This window comes from Pleurodeles waltl, chromosome 12 (assembly GCF_031143425.1).
Source record: "Pleurodeles waltl isolate 20211129_DDA chromosome 12, aPleWal1.hap1.20221129, whole genome shotgun sequence".
NCBI lineage: Eukaryota > Metazoa > Chordata > Amphibia > Caudata > Salamandridae > Pleurodeles > Pleurodeles waltl.
The window spans coordinates 237,427,311-237,450,053 of NC_090451.1; the positions used below are offsets into that span (position 1 = coordinate 237,427,311).

The following is a 22,743-nucleotide window of genomic DNA, read 5'->3' on the forward strand; positions in this document are numbered from 1 at the left end:
AATGAAATACCTTTCATTTAAAGTATTGTTTGTAAATCTTGAACCTGTGGTTCTTAAAATAAACTAAGAAAATATATTTTTCTATATAAAAACCTATTATCCTGGAATAAGTCTTTGAGTGTGTGTTCCTCATTTATTGCCTGTGTGTGTACAACAAATGCTTAACACTACCCTCTGATAAGCCTACTGCTCAACCACACTACCACAAAATAGAGCATTAGAATTATCTCTATTTGCCACTATCTTACCTCTAAGGGAACCCTTGGACTCTGTGCATGCTATTTCTTACTTTGAAATAGTACATACAGAGCCAACTTCCTACACCAAGTATTTGTTCTTTTATTTTTACTATTAGTCACTGGCAGGAATATGGAATAACCTGGCAGTGACGCACAGTATTAAAAAAAATATCTAACCTCCAACTCAAAATAGCGAGAATGGTCCTTGACCTACAGTCCATACTCTGTCAGGCTGTCGGAGGAAGGTTTATGATACTGAATAATTTTAGTCCGTTAGCGTAAACCTGGTGGTCCAACTCACACAAAATCGAGCGGGTGAACCAAGAGCTTGGTGGACAGGGTTCTCCATGTTACTTTGCGGCCACAGTGATGGAGCACCTTGTTCACCAAACTCTAAATTGGACCATTCATTATTCTAGGAAGTGATGACCAATAGACATGCATGTAAAAAAAGAAAAGAAAAAAAGAAAAAAATGGAAGCCCAGCCATTTCCTCAGTATTTATACGCTAAAGCACGAATGGGCCAACAATAATCTGCTAGTCATTAACAAAAATAAACACGCATTAGGAGCTTGCAAGATAACATGATGGAAGTAAAGGGCCAAAAAGCATATGCACTACATGGTAAGCTTGGTAGAGATTGTAAACTTAAAACCTATAAAATATTACAATGTTCATTTTCAGAATACTACACACACATTAAAACATAAAAGGAATTTGAAAATCAGTTGCTGGAAAAGCTAACAATAACTCTGCTTCCTACAATCTCAATTATTTCAATCTAATTTGATATACAATCAATAGTTATTTAAGATTCATTTAAGTGTCTAAAACCCTTTCATGCGTCCATCTGGTCCACACTTCCACCGACATCACAGACCATATCTTGGACTGGAAACAAAATCATAGAAATCTTTCTGTCAGATGAGAACTGACAATAGCCTGAAAGGGTAGCATTCTCTGCCAAGCAATCACAAACAAAACCGTCACTAACAAATCAATTTCACAAGACCCAAAAAGAGCCAGATGTTCTTTCAACCTTTGATCAGAGCATGCTTCCCTATATAACGTCAGTAGACACTGACAAAACTACTGAGGTATTTTACATATCCAGATTTCAAAAGACCACTGATAATTCAGCACACTTACTTAAAAATTATACCAAACCCTCAAGAAAGAAACACTAGTGTGTAATAATTGATACAGATACTAACACCAAAAAACAACTTATTATTCTCCTACCAGAACCAGAACTCTATGGGGACGTATAGAACCTTTTCAAAAGCCACACCAACCAAGTCACTGAATATGCTTAGAAAAACAGCACTCAAATTACCACATTCAGCATCTTAGTGAAGTCTCCTTGTAACCAGAAAAAATACCCATCCCTGCCCACAGAAACCCTGTAGTCTTTCTTCCCCAACACCATTACTGATGAAGTTGAGCAACAGCACAAAATCCCATTGTCTGCCCTGAGGATCCATACCATGGTAATATAAAACTGTGGGCATCGAAGAGCATACCAATCATAATCAAATTATGATGTACAACACATTCAAAGAAGCATCAGTTCCCTCACAGTCATGATTCTCCACCAAAATCGAGAAGGCAATATCCTAGCCAGGCAGACAACAGCCTCCATATAAGTATATATTGGAAGGCATTACAGCATGCTCTATGTTAAGTCAGATCTAGTTAACTGAACAGAAATTGCCAGCCCTCTCCAAGAAACAAATAGGAGAACTAAACTCTCTAAACAGAGAAAAAGAAATAATACATGTTTCGAATAGACTAAAAAACAAGTATAAGCAGCTGGACCGGATGGTATCACAGATGAGGTGCATAAAGGGCTAACAACTATTCTGTTCCCCGTTTTAAAAGAAATCTTTAATGCTATCCTTGTTATTGGGCAAAACATCGGCAGCGAGGAAACAACTGTGCTTATTCTGAAACCAAATAAAGACCCAAAGACATGTGAATCTTATAGTCCTATCACACTACTTAATAGTGATAAGATTTTCATCGGAATCCATACTGGGAGATCAAGTATTATCACTGGACACTTGATCCACAAAGATCAACAAGGCTTCATCCCTAGGAGACAAATCCAGAAAGTGACTGAATTGTTAATTTGATCTATCGACTTTGCATAACAAACTCAGACCCCACTATCGATAATCTCTCTCAACGCTGTTAAAGCCTTCGATAGGGGAAGCTGGCTGTACCTAATGGCAGTACTAAATAGTTTGGTATTAAAAGGAACTTTGCCAGAAATATCCAGATTCTATATAAGGCCCCCATAGTTAGATTTCTAATAAAGGGAAACTTTAACAACCAGTTTTAGAATAGGAAGAGGAAAGATTATTAAACAGAATCAACCAGATAACCAGGGCTTTTGGAATAATTTCAGGATATAAGGTTAAGGAAGAAAACCTAAAATCATGAAATGGAATATGGACTATAATGAAGGCTTAATAACAAGACATTAAATACTTAGGCATTACCATAGCTCAGAAATCTACAGATATCGCAACAATGAAACGTGATAGGAGATTGGTAAATGTCTTAAGAGATGAGATAATATTCCACTAACAAAATATCAGAGAGTGGATCTTGTCAAAACGTTTATCCTAACAAAGACAACTTACATTTTAAACTGCATTCTGCTAAACTTCTATATGAAAGCTCTAGGCAAACTACAAACTAAAATTATTAGTTTTATATGAACCTCAAAACTAGCAAGGGTGTCGTGGAAAAAAATAAGGAAGGAACAGACTAACAGCAGATTAGGTCTCCCCAGCTTTCAGTTCTACTGATGGTTTTTTTCAGCTCAAGAATTTTAAGCCTTTAATCACTTTCCCGGGTGACTCAAGATGGACCCATTATTTCAAGAAATGTTAGAAGGACTAAGTGAAGCAAATTTCCTCTGTCAATTTGGTACACCAACACATTTTTTAAAGTTTAGGTGAGAGGTCCTAAACAATGCAGCAACTCTTTTGTACGGGTAAGGAAGGGATTCCATAATATGCCATCCAACAACAATCTGGGACTCCCCAGGATCTGCCATTGAGAAACTATCTAAATCTTGCCCTAGAAAGGGGTAATATAGTTAGGTGGGACCGGTTTATAGAGGAAAGGATATTACTTCCATGGAACAAACTAAGATCTCCAACTCTATTAACATCATGGTGCTCTAAACGAAGGTGGACTCAAAAACTATATTGGAAATGGAAATGATACACTACAGAATCTGTCCCCCAGAAGAAAAGCGTCTCACCCGGTGTATGGCTGCACATATATAATCATATTAATTAGGGATCCACACATAGCCCAGTGAAATGCCCCAGACCTGTTCTTTGGCCCATGAATGGGCAGAAACATGTCAGCAATACAAAGAATGAGTGAGCCATTATTCCCGTAGATAACCTGTAATGTCTTTTATTCATATTGAAGGTACCACCCATTTAAGGAAATTCCTTGTGATGTACCCTAAGGTATTTTTAACCAATTTCTTAATCTGGATTCCTGTAATATCCAGGATTTAATCATTTCTAAGAACTTCCTCACAAGTAAGGTTGTGTCTGCCCTCATAGTACCACCTTACCAAGAATGGGTGAGGTAGTCGATGATGCTGCATTATGTGGGTGAGACCACCTTGTAATGGATTTTTTTGGAACGCTCAATAATGGATTTTTTCTGAACCCTTGGTAGAAAATCATTTTGTCCTGTAAAGGGAGCCCACTGTACCACTTCTCAGTGGAGGCTCCCTCTACGAGGTCCCATGGACACTTTAGCCTGACAGAAAGGCTGTTCTATATATTTCCCTGATAACAGCACCAACCCTGACAGTCTGGGATAGACTAGGAATACAAAGTGGGTTACCCACATTCCCCTTCCCATTCATACCCAAGTCGAGGCACAAGGGACTACCAACATTGGTGGGACAGAAGTTGTGCAAACTAAAAGATATGTTCAAGGGAGGAAAAATACAACTTTTCAACCAAATTAAAGATTAATTCTGGCTCCACAAAACTGACTGCTTATGTATTTCCAGGTGCAACACTGGGTGATTCAGCCACACAAAACAAGGGCAGAAACATTCGACCTCACCCCATTTGAAAAACACCTAGTTCACCATAATAGTGAGAAGAAAGTGATTTCTGGGACATACCAGTTAGTGAGAAAATTACCAGCAGGCAGGTATTTTCCCTTACAAGATGCGTGGGAAGATAAGTGTTGACGGATGAGAGAGTATAATTACCTGAGGATTACCACAGATAGCCACACTGGCTGTTAAGAAACTGCTAAAAAATATTATACCAATGTCATTACACAACCACTAAAAAGAATGCCAAGGAACAGTCCCATTGTGCTCAATGCTGAAGACAATGCGTAGGGCTGGGGTAACTCACCTAGGTGCTCTAGTCCTGTCCAAGACTTCAGCGCTACTGGCAGTCCATTCTCAAAACAATTGAAGAGGTGACAGGACACAGCTGACACTTTGCCTAGAGGTTGTCCTAGCTGGATCCTCCAGAAGAAATTTACTCCATGTATGATAGGAAAAGCAAAATTATCTCCCACCTACTACTAGAAGCAAAGCATTGTGTCCTGTCAATCTGGGGTTCAACTCAGGTCCCTGGAGTACTCCTCAACAAGAGAAAAGGAAAGTGGACAACTATCATAACTGACTGTTTTTAGCAAGGCTCTCAGCATCAGCTCGTAATGTGCAAAAGAATTTGGTAATGTTGAGTGAGGTGACAGAGGCTATTAAATGCAAATCAGCCAGGAAAGGCCCAGGAAATTATGGCTTCAGTATTAGTTATTTTAAAGAAATTCTGTCTTATTGGCTCATGCTGGCCTTCTTACTTATTTGGTAAAGTACTTATTACCACCAACGATAAAAGCCACTATTTCAGTCAACGTTCCCCTTTACAGCCCAAATTGTGTTTAAATATTGATATCAAGTTACTTTTTAAGGTTTTAGCATCCTGTGTGGATAAATTCCTCCATATATTTATTCACAAGAACCAGGAGGGTTTTGTAGGGAAGGAGCTCAATCATTGTAGAATTGAGTTCTTACTGCTCCTACTGATAATGCTAGGAGAGTAATCAATTGCATACACTTGTCACAGGGAGGATAGGAAATTAGGTAGCACTCCTTGCAGTCTACACAGAAAGGTGTACTCTCCGGTCAAAACTCCACTCTTTAGAACGCTTAGATGAAGTGGTTCTGGTCCAAATAAAACTTAATTAGAACTCTACATCAGGCTCACTTTTCAAATCATGGCCAAAACGGTGTCCCTGAGCAATTTCATCCTGGAGAGGGTAATGAGAAATAGAGGCACATTGCCCCATTTTTTGTTTGCTCCCAATTAGAAGGCCTGCATTTCCCTGGCTGATTCCACTAACAGATCATTTACAAACTTCTTGGAGTCACCTCTGCAATTTCTGTAATCAATCTGTTCATTTCTGTCTAAAATACTCTGGTGTGGTACACCAGTAGCACATGTTAAAGTATGTATTGCTCTCTGGGCTATTTCTTAAACTGAGGCCTAATGGAGCTCCATACATTTTAGACAATCTGTTGTGGTGAAGGTGCCAATAATAGAAAATATTAAAGCTCATTGTCACTGTATGGACGGAATCCAAACTATGAAAAAAAAAAAGTACATATCTTAATTTATTGCTTCCATATCCAGTAACAATAGAACAACATAGCTTGTAGCAGAGCACAGTATCTCCATCTTCATTACAATTCAGTCAGTGCATATCATTATATCTGGCTATCTGGCATTACATCTTGTGGTTTGGGAGAGGCATAAGGCTTACATTTTGGTAATCAATCATCAATCCACAATCTAAAAACAGTGTACACATCATTCCCCAACTACATTCCCAGACACTGTTTCAAAGCAACCAAACTATCACAAATTCAATTTAAAAACCTCTTCCTGTAACTTATTCAACGGTCATCTAAGGTCACTCGACCAGCTCCCTCAAATCACAGAGGTCACCCTCCCAGATTAACTGACTCATGATCATGCTCATAGTATGAGCCAGTGGAGTGCAGACAAAAGAGTTGCCCAGAAACCTCAAAGTCATTCTCGGACCCAGAAGGTTAGGGTGGTTCTAAGCTCTTGAAAAACAACAGAGACTAACAAAAGATGAATGGAGAGTAAAAATTTGGGAAGTGTGGAAGATGGTTAAGTTGACTTTGTTTACTAATGATGGAAGACTTGTGAAAGACGTGGGTGTTCATCTCCAAATGTACTAAAGAAAATACCCACACAAGCAGAACCCATCTGTGGCAACCTTAACGATCAGAGGGAGAAGCAAGATCTTTGGAAATGAGGACACTGTGCTTGGGAGATATGTCTTTGGGAAGGGAATAAAGTCATATTCTAAGGAGACCCCACTCCATCTCGCAAGTTTGTTTATTTGTATTTCATTTAATTAACAATTTTCTCCTCTTTTAACTTATCCTGGTTAATTTCAGTTATGTTCAGTTAGGTCACAACTCTTTTATACCCAGGCTATACGAGTTACATCTGCATTTGATTGGAAAATTGGATACATTTTGGTGCTATCTCCTCAAATTATATTCCTTCCTTGTTTAATCCTCCCCCAACCTTCAACTATACAGGGAGTGCAGAAATATTAGGCAAATGAGTATTTTGGCCACATCATCCTCTTTATGCATGTTGTCTTACTCCAAGCTGTATAGGCTCGAAAGCCTACTACCAATTAAGCATATTAGGTGATGTGCATCTCTGTAATGAGAAGGGGTGTGGTCTAATGACATCAACACCCTATATCAGGTGTGCATAATTATTAGGCAACTTCCTTTCCTTTGGCAAAATGGGTCAAAAGAAGGACTTGACAGGCTCAGAAAAGTAAAAAATAGTGAGATATCTTGCAGAGGGATGCAGCACTCTTAAAATTGCAAAGCTTCTGAAGCGTGATCATCGAACAATCAAGCGTTTCATTCAAAATAGTCAACAGGGTCGCAAGAAGCGTGTGGAAAAACCAAGGCGCAAAATAACTGCCCATGAACTGAGAAAAGTCAAGCGTGCAGCTGCCACGATGCCACTTGCCACCAGTTTGGCCATATTTCAGAGCTGCAACATCACTGGAGTGCCCAAAAGCACAAGGTGTGCAATACTCAGAGACATGGCCAAGGTAAGAAAGGCTGAAAGACGACCACCACTGAACAAGACACACAAGCTGAAACGTCAAGACTGGGCCAAGAAATATCTCAAGACTGATTTTTCTAAGGTTTTATGGACTGATGAAATGAGAGTGAGTCTTGATGGGCCAGATGGATGGGCCCGTGGCTGGATTGGTAAAGGGCAGAGAGCTCCAGTCCGACTCAGACGCCAGCAAGGTGGAGTACTGGTTTGGGCTGGTATCATCAAAGATGAGCTTGTGGGGCCTTTTCGGGTTGAGGATGGAGTCAAGCTCAACTCCCAGTCCTACTGCCAGTTCCTGGAAGACACCTTCTTCAAGCAGTGGTACAGGAAGAAGTCTGCATCCTTCAAGAAAAACATGATTTTCATGCAGGACAATGCTCCATCACACGCGTCCAAGTACTCCACAGCGTGGCTGGCAAGAAAGGGTATAAAAGAAGGAAATCTAATGACATGGCCTCCTTGTTCACCTGATCTGAACCCCATTGAGAACCTGTGGTCCATCATCAAAGTGAGATTTACAAGGAGGGAAAACAGTACACCTCTCTGAACAGTGTCTGGGAGGCTGTGGTTGCTGCTGCACGCAATGTTGATGGTGAACAGATCAAAACACTGACAGAATCCATGGATGGCAGGCTTTTGAGTGTCCTTGCAAAGAAAGGTGGCTATATTGGTCACTGATTTGTTTTTGTTTTGTTTTTGAATGTCAGAAATGTATATTTGTGAATGTTGAGATGTTATATTGGTTTCACTGGTAATAATAAATAATTGAAATGGGTCTATATTTTTTTTTGTTAAGTTGCCTAATAATTATGCACAGTAATAGTCACCTGCACACACAGATATCCCCCTAACATAGCTAAAACTAAAAACAAACTAAAAACTACTTCCAAAATATTCAGCTTTGATATTAATGAGTTTTTTGGGTTCATTGAGAACATGGTTGTTGTTCAATAATAAAATTAATCCTCAAAAATACAACTTGCCTAATAATTCTGCACTCCCTGTAGTCGTGGTACTACCCACAGGCAAACAGGAATCTTCCTTTAATGAATCAGTAATCCTAGCATATAAAAAATGTATTCAACAGCACATTTTGCTAGGGTCCAGTTCATAGTGAAATGAACCAATCATGAAATGAACCAATCATGTGATCACTTTAATTCCATTGCAGTGGAAATTGACGTTAGTCTACCATTTTTAGGTTTCAGTCTATTTTGTGAGCAGAACTACACCACCTTTCACCAGTCCTTTAGGAAACACTCTGCTCTACTAAACAAATTAGCATTGTACACAGGCCTACTTATGGATGCTATCAAGTTTCTTCAATGTCCAATGAAGTATCCCCTCTGGCTTTCTCGTTTAACTTTAGTTTTCCTGAGTTTTTATATTTTACACTTATTTAGATGGCTGCCATCTAGACCATTTGGGTGTGTTCTTGTGCTGCTCCAATCACAACTATTGCCAGAGAAACATTACAGGTTATGCAAAAGCCATACTTCAAGACACTAAGAATGAATCTTCCTTTTTTTCAAATCCTCCCACTCACTGGATATCTGTACACACTGTAAAGAGATCCTCATATTAAGCCACATACTGCTTACTCATCATTGCTTCCAGCAGAATATTCCTACAGGCCACAGATTGTGTATCTTTTACCAGCAAGCCATGCATGATTTACTCAGCCCAGGTGGTTTATTTGAACTGGTTACATGCAACTGTTTTCTTACTCTTTCGTTAACAGTCCCGATCTGGTTTGTTCTGCACAGCTTCCCGTATTCCTTGCTATACTTTGCACACAGCTGATCTGCCACCTGCAATAAGTAAAAAAAAATTAAAAAAAAGAGGCAAAGCTTTTTAAATGTGAAAACGTACCACTTTCCCCCACTTTCTCTAGTCAAAAATGTATACAGCTATATCCTGGGTATGCAGTCACCTCATGGTCGTATGTACAAATTACATGAGGCAGAGTCTTGCTGTAAAATCACACACAGACAGGCACACACACATTTCATTCAGTAATACACCCAGCAACCACTGTCTAAAGCAACAGATAAGCGTTTCTATAATAAGCAATGTAATAACTGATTCCATCTTATTACATTTCAACCTGAATTACAGACATGATTAACACAGGACAAGCAGTTTAAATCTCACAGTCAATATTTTGAATATGTTTTAAGACATAAATAAGGATGTCACTGGTGAAGAGCTTGGGGTTCAAAATTGCTTTAAACAAGATGAGTGTTAGGGTTTTACTCAACAGATCTCCTTAATGTTGTGTTCATTTGTGAACACCTTATTACTTTAAGATTGGTAGGTGCTTAAGTGAACAGGCTTCAATTTTTTGCTGAAAACAAACAAGTATGGAGTTTTTATCCCAGCCGTCTGTTTTTATCAGATCACAGTCAGATACCTTGAAGAGTTCCACAAGCATCTATGATGATCAAACATACAAGAGCGTTTACCAGACAACAACTGATATGTTTAGCCGAACTCGTACAGTACACTGGTTAGTATTCTGGAATACTACTAAACAGTTACAATCCCTGACTCAGTACAAGTAGGATTCTACTACTTAGATGATATACAAGGCTGTACCCTACAAATGACCACCCTCTTATTCTCCCTCCCTGACACCACCTCTACAAAAATGTATGTTTCCTCAATATGAGAGAGAGTAAAGATTTCACTACATGTTTAGTACAACCGAAAGGGCTGCACTACACTGAAGATAAATGTTAATCTTTGCCTCTCCAGCACAGCACAGGAAATTATGGAGTACGTGATAAACAGTCAAACAAGCAGTAGAACATAGAAACATATCTATTTAGTAGCTTCAAGCATTTTTTTAACAATGTTCTCAGCCGTTGTAAGAGTTCATGATGATGATGTTGTGGTAGTCATTTCTCATATGGTATACATCTTTTCCTTATCATGAAGAAAGGAATAAATGGATGAAGAAACATCTTACTTTACCTTGCTTGGATATAAATTAATATTTGTATAACTTGTCAGATCATAAAAAATATAATATATGATTAAAGATTTAGTGTTCAGACATATGGAGCAGACAACTAGGGGGATATTTACATTCAGAACCCCCGGCAAGTGGATGGCTTTCAATCCTGCCATGCTTCAACTAGTTAAATCCTTTAATAAATCTAAATCTTCTTCTTATGATAAATATTATAGGTTTGACTTGCAACATCACTAATTAAGAATTTTTAAAAAATAGTCTTTTAATGGTTCCCTTAAAACCTCAACTGAAAACTACAGCTACAAGGCTCCAGCTACAACTCCGGACACATAACTGAAGTATATTAGGCACCAACCAACACTTTATAATTTTTCCAGGTGTGCAGAGAGGAATTGTGCGAGACTCGGCAGGGCCAAATACAGCATCTAATATGTTTGCATACTCTGATTAATAAAATCCCTAGAGTACTAGCTCATCAGGGAGGAGAGAGGGCAGTGAGAAATATGTTGGAAGATATTATATATTGTTACTGGAGGCAAATAACCTGCACTTCTGATGGATACTTCTTGCTGAAAATTCCTCATCTTATGAATGAGTCCCAAATCAATCCTTTTGATAGGTGGGGGTGAGAAGTGATGGTTTTCAAAGCACAAAATGTAACAACTCAAGCAAATGTACCCTGAGGCACAAGGCAGTAGTGCCTGGCAGAAGTATGCAAGGACCTCCACACAGATGCCCAACAGATGCTGCCAACCAGATGACAACTTAAAATTGTAGTGGAAGCAGCAATGTCCTTTGTGGATTGAGCATGAATGCCCTTAAGAGGAACTTTCCTTGAAAGGAAATAGCATAACTTGATGCAAGACCACCCAACGGTAAATAGTGTGTCAGATCACCATCCTACCCCTTTTTGCTTCAATGAAGCCCACAAAGAGCTGATCGTCAACTATACCCTGGTGTTTGTGGACTACATGTCTCAGACCCAGCATGTGCAGCTCTTCTTCCTCCTTGAAGGGATGCAGAGAAGAGAAAAAAATATTGAAGGCTGACAGACTCGCCCATATGAAATGCAGATGCCACTTTGGGTAGGGAGGATGGACAGGTGCGAAGAACCACATTATCCAGGTGGTAAACTGAAAGGTTAACTAATCAGGAGGGCCTGAAATTATCATGCACTATGAGGAGAAGTAAATGCCAACAACTGAGCTGTTTTTTGAGTAAGAAGCCAAACCAGGCCACTGTGTATCAGCTCCAAAGGAGATGCCACCAAGAAAGTTAATCAGAGATTCAAAACCCACTGAGCAACAATAAACAGAGTGGGTTTGAATTTCAGAACACCATTAAATTCATATGGTGCTGAACAGGAAACAAACAGCTTAAGCTAAATGCGGCCAAAACCTGTCTTTTCAGAAGGTAATCGATATTTGCTCCTGTGATTGCTGTACTCTTGTAGCTCCATTTGCACCAAGGTACCTGAATAGGTATTTGCACATTTTAAAAAGGATTTAACATAACAAAAAAAATCTGTGATTTTAAACAATAAATTTGATCCCTGGAATAACCACTATTGGCTCTATAAGATGGGAGATCCGCCTCAGCCAAAGACATCAGCTAAGAACCTCGATTCGTGGTTAAGAAAAATCATAATTTAAACGCTTCTCCGTAACTTAAGATCCTCTAGCGCCAACCTCCTTAGGATTTCCAGATATACTAAGAAATACATGGGTGGCCAGATCATCTCTGTCCAGCCACCCACTCTATGAAACTCTTCCTGATCATCTGAGATCCGAACCCTAGTTCAAAATCTTTAGGAAAAAGAAAATTCGCAAAACCTGGATGGTTAGACAGGCTTCCTCTTGTTAGCAAGGTCCTTAGTTTCTTTTCTGACCTTACTCTTCTTTTGTCTTTATAGCACCACAAAATCATTAGTGAATGTGTGGTGTATTAAGTTCTGTTACATAACATAACAAATAGTGTTGCCAGGTAGCCTTCCACTGCGGCCATTGTTAGACCCTGCAACTCTTAGGCCATCAGACAGGTGAGATTTAAAAAGGGTTTGTGCATTCTGACATGCATCACCAGAAGCTTGCATAAATGGAACTGGTAGCAGACGTCTTGACAGCCAAAATGATGACTACAACCTCACTGGAAGGCAGAAGTATTCTAGATGGTACTCCTCAATCTCCATGCATACAGGCACAGTGCCTGGGGTGGAGGATTTGACCGTTCTGCTGCAAGAGCAAATCCATTCTTTGCTGGAGGGAAGCACTGGATGAGTGCCAATAGATCAGATCCTCCTTGTGCCTTCTGAGGTGAGAAGAGTCATCTTCAGATGATCCGCCTGCACTTTCCAAAAAGGTTTGAATAGTGGAATAATCAGAAATGCATACAGCAGACCCAGAAGCCAAATCAACCTAAAGGCATCTCCAGGGACCCTTCCTTTAGGAAGTGTATTGCATAAGTAGATGTTCTGTTCAGTTGAAAAGGGGAGGGGCAATAAAAAATGACTTTAAATCTTGTTCTTATGTCACACTTGCCCTGTGTTCACAGACAGAGGTGAGGTCAAAAGTCAGTTTTTCTTACAATTAATTTTCCTTCTGACTGCAGAGTTTCAGGACTTTGTAAGGTGAAGTGTGTGACCTGCTGCTTAGAATGTAAAAAAAAAAAAACAATATAGGGTGTCAGGTTTTTCCTAACAAACAACATTTAAATGAATAAGTCAACTGTGCAAACATTTAAAAATGTATGTCAGTAGTTGTGAAAGCCCTTTTTTTATATTTCTGTGTGATGAAAAAATATGTTAAAAGGATGAAAACAAATCAGAAGGTTTACATGTTGATATGCAAAGGATATGTTTTCTGAAACCCAATTTTCACATATTGTTAATACACTATATAGTTTTATCAGTAAAGCTGCAAGTTAGTGGTGAGGTTTTTGGACATTTCTTGGAAAGTTACTGTGTGTAGATGACAGTATTACCACATCATGGTTTAGTAATATATTTATTAAAATTGAGTGTTTAAACAAACTGAGAAACACTCCTGCAATGAAGGCAATGTTGTTAGCAAACTAAAAAGTCCTAGGTTATGTGGGCTACATCTCATGGGATATATGGGCTAGATTATTGTAATGCATACAGCAACCTTTAGTCTACTTAAACAAACAAAATAGTTTTTTTGGTACTGCAGAAATGCTGAGCTCACATATTTGAAGGTGCAATCATATGTGAGAATTAAGAAAAGGACGACTCTGTAAACTATTTGCCTAGGATCACACAAATTGAGACCCGTTTATGGGTCAAGTACATTATAGTTAGGTCAAGTAGATTATTTAAGTTACTCGACCTGTAGGTCTAGTAACCTTTTTATGATTTTTCGAGCCCTGATAAGATTCAAGGCATTTCCTGTTCCTGGATAGAGTGAAGAGATACACAAATGGAAATCCAGTCTGGAGAAGACTCTCTTCATCACTTGGGGATGTAACTCCCACTTGTGGTCCTCCAAGGAGAGATGACAAAACATCCACTCTCACACTGAGGGAGCCTGGAAGATGGGCCACCACTAAGAAGACTCTGTATTGCTGTGCCCATGTCCACAGGTGAATTGCATCTACGCATAAGCTCCATGGCCCCATATCTTTCTGTTTGCTGATACAATGGAGGGCAATGCCATTGTTTAATACAATCTGGAAGCTGCCCCCTGAGATAGAAGGAAGCAAGGCCATTAGGGCAAAATAGAACGCCTGCAACCAGAGCACATTTATGGGCAGTCTCTGCTCCGAGACAGACCAAGGGCCCCACACCGTGGGGATCAAAACAGCACAATAAGGAGGCATCTGTGTCCATGGCAGCCTTGCAGGGTGGAATGGGCCAGTCCTCAGAATGACTGCTAGCACCTTTGTGAAGGCATGGGACGCTATCATCACTCTCAATAGGAGGACCACAAAATGAAAGTATTGGGAAATCTCTGACTATGAAGTGGCACCTTTGGGCCAAGAGAAAAGGACAATGAAAGTAGGCATCCTGGAGGTCCAGTGAAAAAAACTGATCTCCTGTGTTCAAGGGCAACAGGACCTGGCTCAGGGATGATATCTTTAACTTTTCCTGCAGGATTAACAGGTTCAGAAGACCGAGATTCAGGATATGAATAAAGTGCTTGTTCTTCTGGGAACCAAGACGTAAAGAGAGTAAAATTCCATGCCCCTCTCTTACGAATGTACCACTTTTATGGCCCGGCCCTTTGTCCAACAAGGAAAGGACTTCATCCTCTACGACTGAGACACGAGCTGATGAGCATGCTCTGAGGATTGGAGAAAAATCTCAGAAGCGCAACTGGATCACCGAGGTCTGTCTAATCTCCCATCAAGTGACAAAATGTCAATGGGAAACGGCATAAAAACTTCAAACTGTTCTGGAAACGGGTCTGCTTTCTCAAAAAAAGTATTCTCCTTCCTATGGAGTTTTTGGTGTTTTTATTTATTGAGAAGATCTTAGGAGAACATTTCCTAGAAAGTGACTTATCTTTGAAAAGACTCCTATGGGCCTTAGCTAAAAATAACTTGGTTTCCAGGTGGCCTTCAGGTGTGTGGAGGTCAGGAGTCACAGTATGTAGCCTCGTGCCCTGACCTCAGACACCACATACAGTTACTGGTAGGGTCTGAAAGGGCCATCTTCATGCAGAACTGTCAGCAAGGGTTAAAGCCAAAGGTCATTCAAGGAGGTAGGTGGCACAGTCATTGTTGAAAGATAAGGAATTTCTCAGTGAGGCCCTGAAAGAGAGCTCTGCATCACGTTGATGAGGCGAAGAAAGACAACTGATGCAAGAGCTCTGGAGTGGTGCCTAGTATTCTCCTGCAACAACATATCTGGAGTCACAAATGGGGCCACGTGGAGCAATCTTGCAGAAATAGAGAATCATTCCTCGTAGGGTTGGGGTGGTGGGGGTGGAATAGGTATTTTGGACCTTTCTTGATGACATATTCCTGAGGTGAGGAATCAGTGGGAATATTCTTCCAGAATTACCCTGACTTCACAATTTTGTTTGTCTAGAAGACACTTCTGTAGTAGTATCATCCCAAAAGATGGAAAAGCACCACAGAAAGAAGCAAGTAAACCTAGAAATGATATGTACCAGTGTTTAGAATTACAAAGTTAAACACCCAAATAATTTCTGAAGGGAAACTTTTTCGACTGAATGCTGTTCAGCACCACCCTTACAAACTGAATTGACATTTTGTAATCAGCGACAATGGTGTATCCTCTATAAACAAAAAGTCTATGTCATCTCTTGTCTAACACATCATCGGTACATTCATGTATGCTTTTTGAAATGAGAAATCTCTAACAGCAAACAATGCATCAATATGGATACCTTTTTTTAAGGGAATGCTGAAATAAGCAACATGTATTTTAACATCATTCAGTCTCATTCAAACAAAAATGAGGAAACTGAATTGTGAAAGATAAATCCTATTAACAAATTTCATGAAATCTCAGCATTAATTTCAAAAACACATTTGTACACAAAAATATGTATCCTTTGTGTCCATTGATAATATGTATGTCTATCAGATAGATAGCTACCCTTTTTCCAAAGAATACGCAAACTGTTGATGTGTCACCATGAAAAGAACTTCACTCTTTATGCATATTTGTTCATGAATGAAAAGATGTAGCATCTCAAGACAGGAGTGATTTTGTTAGTCAATACAGCAGGAAACTGCTCTGTCTGGTGTCACTCTGATTCTGGTATCCGATTCCGCTGCTAGATTCTGGGATTTCCATATTTGTTGGACGCATTGTAGGCGTCAATTTTGCAGTGAAAGAGAGAGTTCAGGAGACATCCCCCTCAATGAAATCTGCTTAAACTGAGCCAAAGAAAAATTTGTTAAACATGGAAACATATAGGCTTAAATGGGCCACTATTCAAGATGGTTTCGTGAACGTGGAGCGCTCTTCTAGCTGCTAGAAAATCTGTCACAATCCTCATCCCTCACCAGCCATCCTAAGAAACACTGTCTCACAGAAATTGCTCTAATCCGTACACATTGCTGCTAAGAAATCTGTTGCACTTAATGACTTGTCTGCTCGCATACACTTGGGTAGTTGATGGAGCAATACGGCCAAAGGCTGCAGAAAAAAACAGGAAAGGGCCTGAGGAGTGGCCACTGTTGAGATAAATAGGCCCCACCAAAACTCAAGTAATGAGTCATCACCCCAGATGTGAAGGGAGACATGGAAGGCCCAGGATTGACAGTACAGAGGAGTGAGCAGGTGCTTGGGAGCTTTACTCGGCAGCCAACCTAACCGCCCGATTTGAAGAAAAATGGAGACAGGAGCGGGTACTGTTGTGCAGTGGCAGCTTGCAGGCTGTAGAACAGTGACAGATGGGAGGGTGCTGCAGAGGTGCCAGTAGTCCACTCAGATGAGTGCCTAGGATGCTCCTTTTCTCCCCGCAGCTGCTCTATCGACTTGCTGCTTCTGGCTACCATGGGTGAATTCAAAGACGCTAGTGCATAGTCTAATTGAGAACTGAGTGAAATTGAGGATTGTGAGGGTATATTGGGCAACAATGGCAGCTGTTGTACTGTACAACTGTAACACTTCTATATACAAGTGCCATACATTTTGTAGATATTACAGAGCCCTTCATTGGTCTAAATAGTGTAATACTGCTGCCCACATACCTTCACTGACACAGACACCATTTAATTATGGGAAAGCAAAACCTAAGCAGGGACAAATGCACCTTTAAGCATGAAATGCCTCAGGCATTCACACCACCACACAACAAGCTTTGAACCCAGGCAAAACCAAAAAACCAAGTGCAACAAGAAGACAATCTTCCTCAACAAAGTCAAAGAAATAGACTTCATCATAGGTAGGATAGCCCATCTTCCTCACAGGTCAGACAGTCCAGAAGGACAAACTAGATAAACAGAAGTCACATGTGGATGCAGCCGATGGAAGAATCTCAACCTGAAAAACAGATCCACTTCTTCAATTGAATTCATGCTGCATCCTGATAAAGTGTCTTCTGCAATAAAAGTGAAGAATGAAGACCACCAGTCAATGACACATATTATTTTTTAAATCTTTGGCATGACTGAGTCTATGGACATGAGAAAACCTGCTAGTGGGTAAATCTGCTCATCAATATATTCGGCAGGTCCCAGATTTCCGCCAAGGACATTACAGAACCAGCACATTGCTCGCTGGTACCAACGTCCATTCCTGAAGCTCATTGAGGCCTGGGATGACAATATTTTAAAGTATCATGCTAGAGATTTGGTTCGGAGGTTGCCCAGGGAAAAGGATAGGCTGAAGTAACAGACCACCACTTTGTCAATATTCCCATACTATACTACTACTGCACAGGAGGCCAGATGCACATTTCAGAAAACAAAAACAGCCTTGTAAGCTGGAGATCAAATATGAATGATTTATGTAGCCGGCAGTGAGTTCAGTTTGATGGGACAGTATGTAACTTCTATCCAAGGACACAGGCATATTCAAAGCCAAGAGCATGAAGAAATGGGGTGCAAGATTTCACAGTCCCCATTCCCGGCAGCTGCTGAGTGCCCTAGTGACAATCATAAGAATACAAGTGATATTGATTAAGATGACAGATTGAGCCTGTCTTCACGGTGCAAGGAACCAGCAGCAGTGTCCATATACATAGGAACAGACACCTTGATACTGAGTAATTATGGGCCAGTCATGATATATTTGAAGATGCAAATAGACCGCTGGATCAAGCTACCCTTATTAACTGCAGGTACAACAGCAACCATTAAAATAGTTGTACTACCTAAACTTTTGTGTCTATTCACCACCATCCCAATACCACCAGATAACGATTTCTTCTCAAGCCTGAAAAACAGTTCTGACTAGATTGATATGAGTTAAGGAGCAACCCCCCTTGAGCTGGGATAGCCTCACTCTTTCTTAGAAAATGGGAGGTGTATCAGTGCAAGACTTGGAGGCATATCATTTAGAAGCTCAGTCACATTTCTCAGATTTTTGGTACCACAACATATGACTCACTTGACTATTAACAGAAATAAGGTTGTAGAAGGCACCTTACATTGACTAAGTGAGTGAATGAAAAAATCACCTCAATAGTACAGCAGCTGCCGTCAGAGAGGCATCCTGGTGCTTAAGCAAGAAATAAGAGGCAACTGAATAAAAAATGAATTGCTGAACAGTTACGTTTTCAATATCTTTTTTCAAAAGACTATGATCCTACGAACACCTGAGCCAAAAGGTCATATAAAAATAGTCCGTAGTTCGGCATGATGCCTGTGGAAGGTCAAATCTTGACAAATTATTCTCCTTGTTCCTCCACTATTAAATAACTATGCACTCCCACTGAAAAATACTTTCTAACTCTAGAACAATTTGAAGGGGGCATACTATTTTGACAATCGACCTCAACACTGACAATATTAAGCATCATCATATTTGCTTAATTTTGGCTCACACAGGGCCATAAAAGGCATCGAGCATACATTATTATGAAAACAATATATACATTTACAGAAATAAACTTGATTTTTTTTTTTAAACGTTACTAATTTAAAAACAAGTGTAGTTTCTAAGTCGACATGTAAGGAGATTAGTAAAGTCCTATAATTACAGTGATCTTTAGTCTATAAGCAAAAATCTTTGACCCGATATACCATACTACCAGTAAAAATAGGACAATTGAAAACACAACCGGGCTGCTGGTGTTGGGTTTACATACCCTCAGGGCTGAATGGCGATCCTGGGGGTCCATAAGTTTACAAAGAGGTTTGATTCAGCGACCTCATTGCCTTTTGCAAATAATGCAGAAAAATAAAATAAGATTGATGGTCTCCACTGCATCACAACCCATCTGCAGGGATGTGGAATTCCTATCACCCGACGCCCAGGACATATTGTTTGGGGTCAAGGGCAACAAGTTTTCATATTTATTTTATCCTTGGGACACGTAGGCCCAACCCCCTGCAGCACAAACCCTTTGGCTGCCAGTTTACACAGAAGGGAACTATCTGCAGTTGAGGTAATGTATGCCCATTTGTTGATGTTGTTCGAACTTATATTTATGATTCATTAATGAAATGCCTTCATTATTAGGGCGAGCACAGTAAATAAACGTTTTAAGGTCACAGTGCACTACTGACAGAAAAAAAAAAAATAATAATAATAATTAAAAAGTGCATACACGTTTGAAAAGTTTAACAATATGAGGCTAAGTGTAATGCTCTCCGATTAGATGCACATGTTTGCAGAAGCTTGTAAGCAACAGTGATGATGCTTTGCTTTCAATATAAGACGTTCAGTGAAAATGCAAGTAGGAAAAAAAATGTTGTTTCGACACTATGAAATTTTAGGTGCTATTTCTTTAAAGCATCATTTAGTCAAATGTGTTGATGCATGCTAGTATTTCCAAAAAATATTCCTAATGGAAATTCAGTATAACCATTTTCAACAGGATTATGCGAAGCATGAAAATAAACAAGCACTGGCAATGTCAACCAATCTAACATTTTTTGTGATTCTTTTGGTTTGTCAATGCGTATCTTGCTTGGACATGGCTTTTGTAACACTTTATTGTTGTGGAAGCTGCCAGGTGCTCACCACTGTAACAAACACTGGCAAGAAGAAAAAAAAACATGATTGGTCTAAAAAAGCACACACTGCTGCCAGTGGCCTGAAAAAGGCCCCGCAGCCCTCCTCCAGGTGGCCCCCTCAGCACGGCACAAGCCCTAAGTTAGTCTGGAAAGGGGTGGGGGCCCCCCCATGTTCTTTGCAGGGGTCCCCCCCCTCCAGTTTCGGTATGCCACTGATTGGCACAATAGTCTCTGGCACTAAACAAAACTACTTTGTGTGCCAATATGCTCCTTGTGGAAGATCAGATTGCGATAACTCACAGTAAAGCCAACCGATATAGAAATAGAAGTTTAATAAAAACAAAATGTCTCTGTTAACGCCAGACCTAATTAGGGACCCAATTCTCAAAAAAAGTCACAAAAGTGCAACCATGGTATGTCTCTGAATTAGTGGCTTTCATGAATTCCCAAGACATTACGGAAGTAGACCAGGAAATCGTACTCCTAGAAAATATTTGTGAACTGTATTTTAGCACGAGCAAAGACGCATGTGTAGATTTGCTCTTGTGAGAATCTATTGAGCGTTTACAAGTTCCCTTTCCCTCCAACCACTCTTGTCTCCCAACCCTGGAAGAACTTCTACTTCTGCTATCGTCAGGAGTACATTTCCAATCTTTCTCATCATGGGAAAAGATTAGAGAAGAGCAGGTGAAAATCTTTAAAACATGCAAGTAAGCAGGTTTGCAGACTCAAAGGCATTCCAGCCCTTGAACCATTGCTTACTGCTTCCCCCAGGCCCAGTATTTAGATCTGAAGAAAGGTGGCAAAATAAGGAAATTGCTATAGTAGGGATTGAAATTGCAAGTATTCAAGCCCTATTATAGTAGTAGCTCTGGCATAATCAGAGAAGCTATTATCAGAGCACTTACATAATGAGATTGCTGCCATAATTGTTTGCTGCACTACATGGCATCAAAGGGACAAATAGATTTTTTTACAGGACAAGTACATTTAAGAAGCAACCTGTCCCATGGCAAGTAGTTATTTTATTAAATTCCACACCCCTGAAAAAAGGTAGCATCCAAGGGTGGAATATGTGCTTGAAGCATCAATAGAATACTCCTAGGTGATTCTGCAAAATCCCCTAAAAGAGAGGCAAAACACTCTGAACAGAGGGATACTCAAGGTTTGTTCCCCATCACCCCATGGCCTTAGTATGTGACACACTGTTTAAGCCTGGACCCTCTGATTCTCGAGCCAATTGTAACTAATATATATCCTTGTAGATAGAAAGGTACATCGGGACATTAATTCACAGTTTCTAGCAGCTAATGGCCTATTATCTAGTTTTTAGAATTGGGGGTAGTTACCTTTTTATCTGATAAAAGTATTCTGGGATCCAAAATCAACGCATCATGTTTACAAATATTAATGAAAATCACATGTAGACGAACCGGAAGGTCCACAATCTACAGTATTACACCGCCATGCTCTACAATATCAAGCACTCTAGACTAGTAATGTTTGGTCTCCTTCCCCTCTCTCATGCTAGTTATTCAGACCAATTTCTATATTTGCTCTTGCTGAGAAGTTACGATTTCTTTTTTCTTTTGCCTAGAATTCCCTTTTCTCTTATCTGTTTAGCATGCTTCTGGCAACCTCTTACTGCCAAGAAGTGTGATCTGCCACTGCTATTTGTGGATGCAAACTCTATGTCAATGTAGGAGTTTTAAAAGAAAAGCACTCTGGAAGACAAGGGTGAGTTAAAAAACCTGCACTTACAGAACAAAATGCTGTGGAACACGTGTAAGGGATACCGCATTTGCCATGCAGCTGAAGGTTAGCTTCAAGTTCAGGTCCTGCAATGTGCATTTGAACATTGGAGAATTTCTATACTGTATGGACATAGTCAGGCTTCTGACTTCCAGGAATCACTACGATATAGACTGGGGTGGACAACCTCGTTCCAGATGAGTGTCATCCAGACCAGCTTATGAAGTTACAAAAACATACGTGTGCATACAATGAACTGAAATAGAAACCACACAATGACCCAATGAATGGTTATCCTGAAAGCCTAGTATGGATACGGCCGTCCTGGATTGTTAATAGACATCCCTTTAATAAATGGTCACAAAACATCTCTCCAATGTGCTACAGAATCCAAGGCATACATTTTCATACACCAAGACAAGAGTGTGGGTTACAGCCTCAGTAAAGAGTTACTGGCATTGAAATGCATCTCAATGGCCAAATAATTCGTGGCTCTCCCTTCCCCAAAGCAAAATATACTCACAGAACTTCCAAATCATGCTTACATGCATCCACACCACCTCCTAGCAGCAAGACAAATTACCAAAGCATCTCATGTAAATGTGCAAAGTCCACCATCTTCATCTGTTAAGGTTTGCAGGCACCCACTACGAGTATTATCAGTAGGTGTCTTTAAATAGAATTCAAATATTTTTTAGCCAAGCCAATCAAATGAACCACAAATATCGCAAACCTATGTTTCTGGGATCATTACTGAGAATTAACCACAAAGCATTAGTTATTCTGTTTCCTCCTTGAAAAGAACAATTATTTAATCAATTTGCAATACCACTCATTACCCCACAGAGTGAAAGTATTTGCTAAACAAAGACAATTAAGAAACTTTTCTTGAAGATCACATTCTCAAGTATACAGTAGAAGTCACCTAAAAACTACTCTCTCCTAAAACAAACATAGAACAGGCATGCTA

General features: G+C 39.8%; 1 protein-coding gene across 1 annotated transcript in view; it reads right to left on the reverse strand.

The window, feature by feature from the left end:
- Positions 1-22,743, reverse strand: part of IST1 (IST1 factor associated with ESCRT-III) — a 138,359-nt gene that overhangs the window by 83,976 nt on the left and 31,640 nt on the right. The window contains exon 5 of the mRNA XM_069216798.1: positions 9,157-9,240. Coding sequence (XP_069072899.1) covers positions 9,157-9,240 — 84 coding nt within the window. The remainder of the gene's footprint in view (positions 1-9,156; positions 9,241-22,743) is intronic.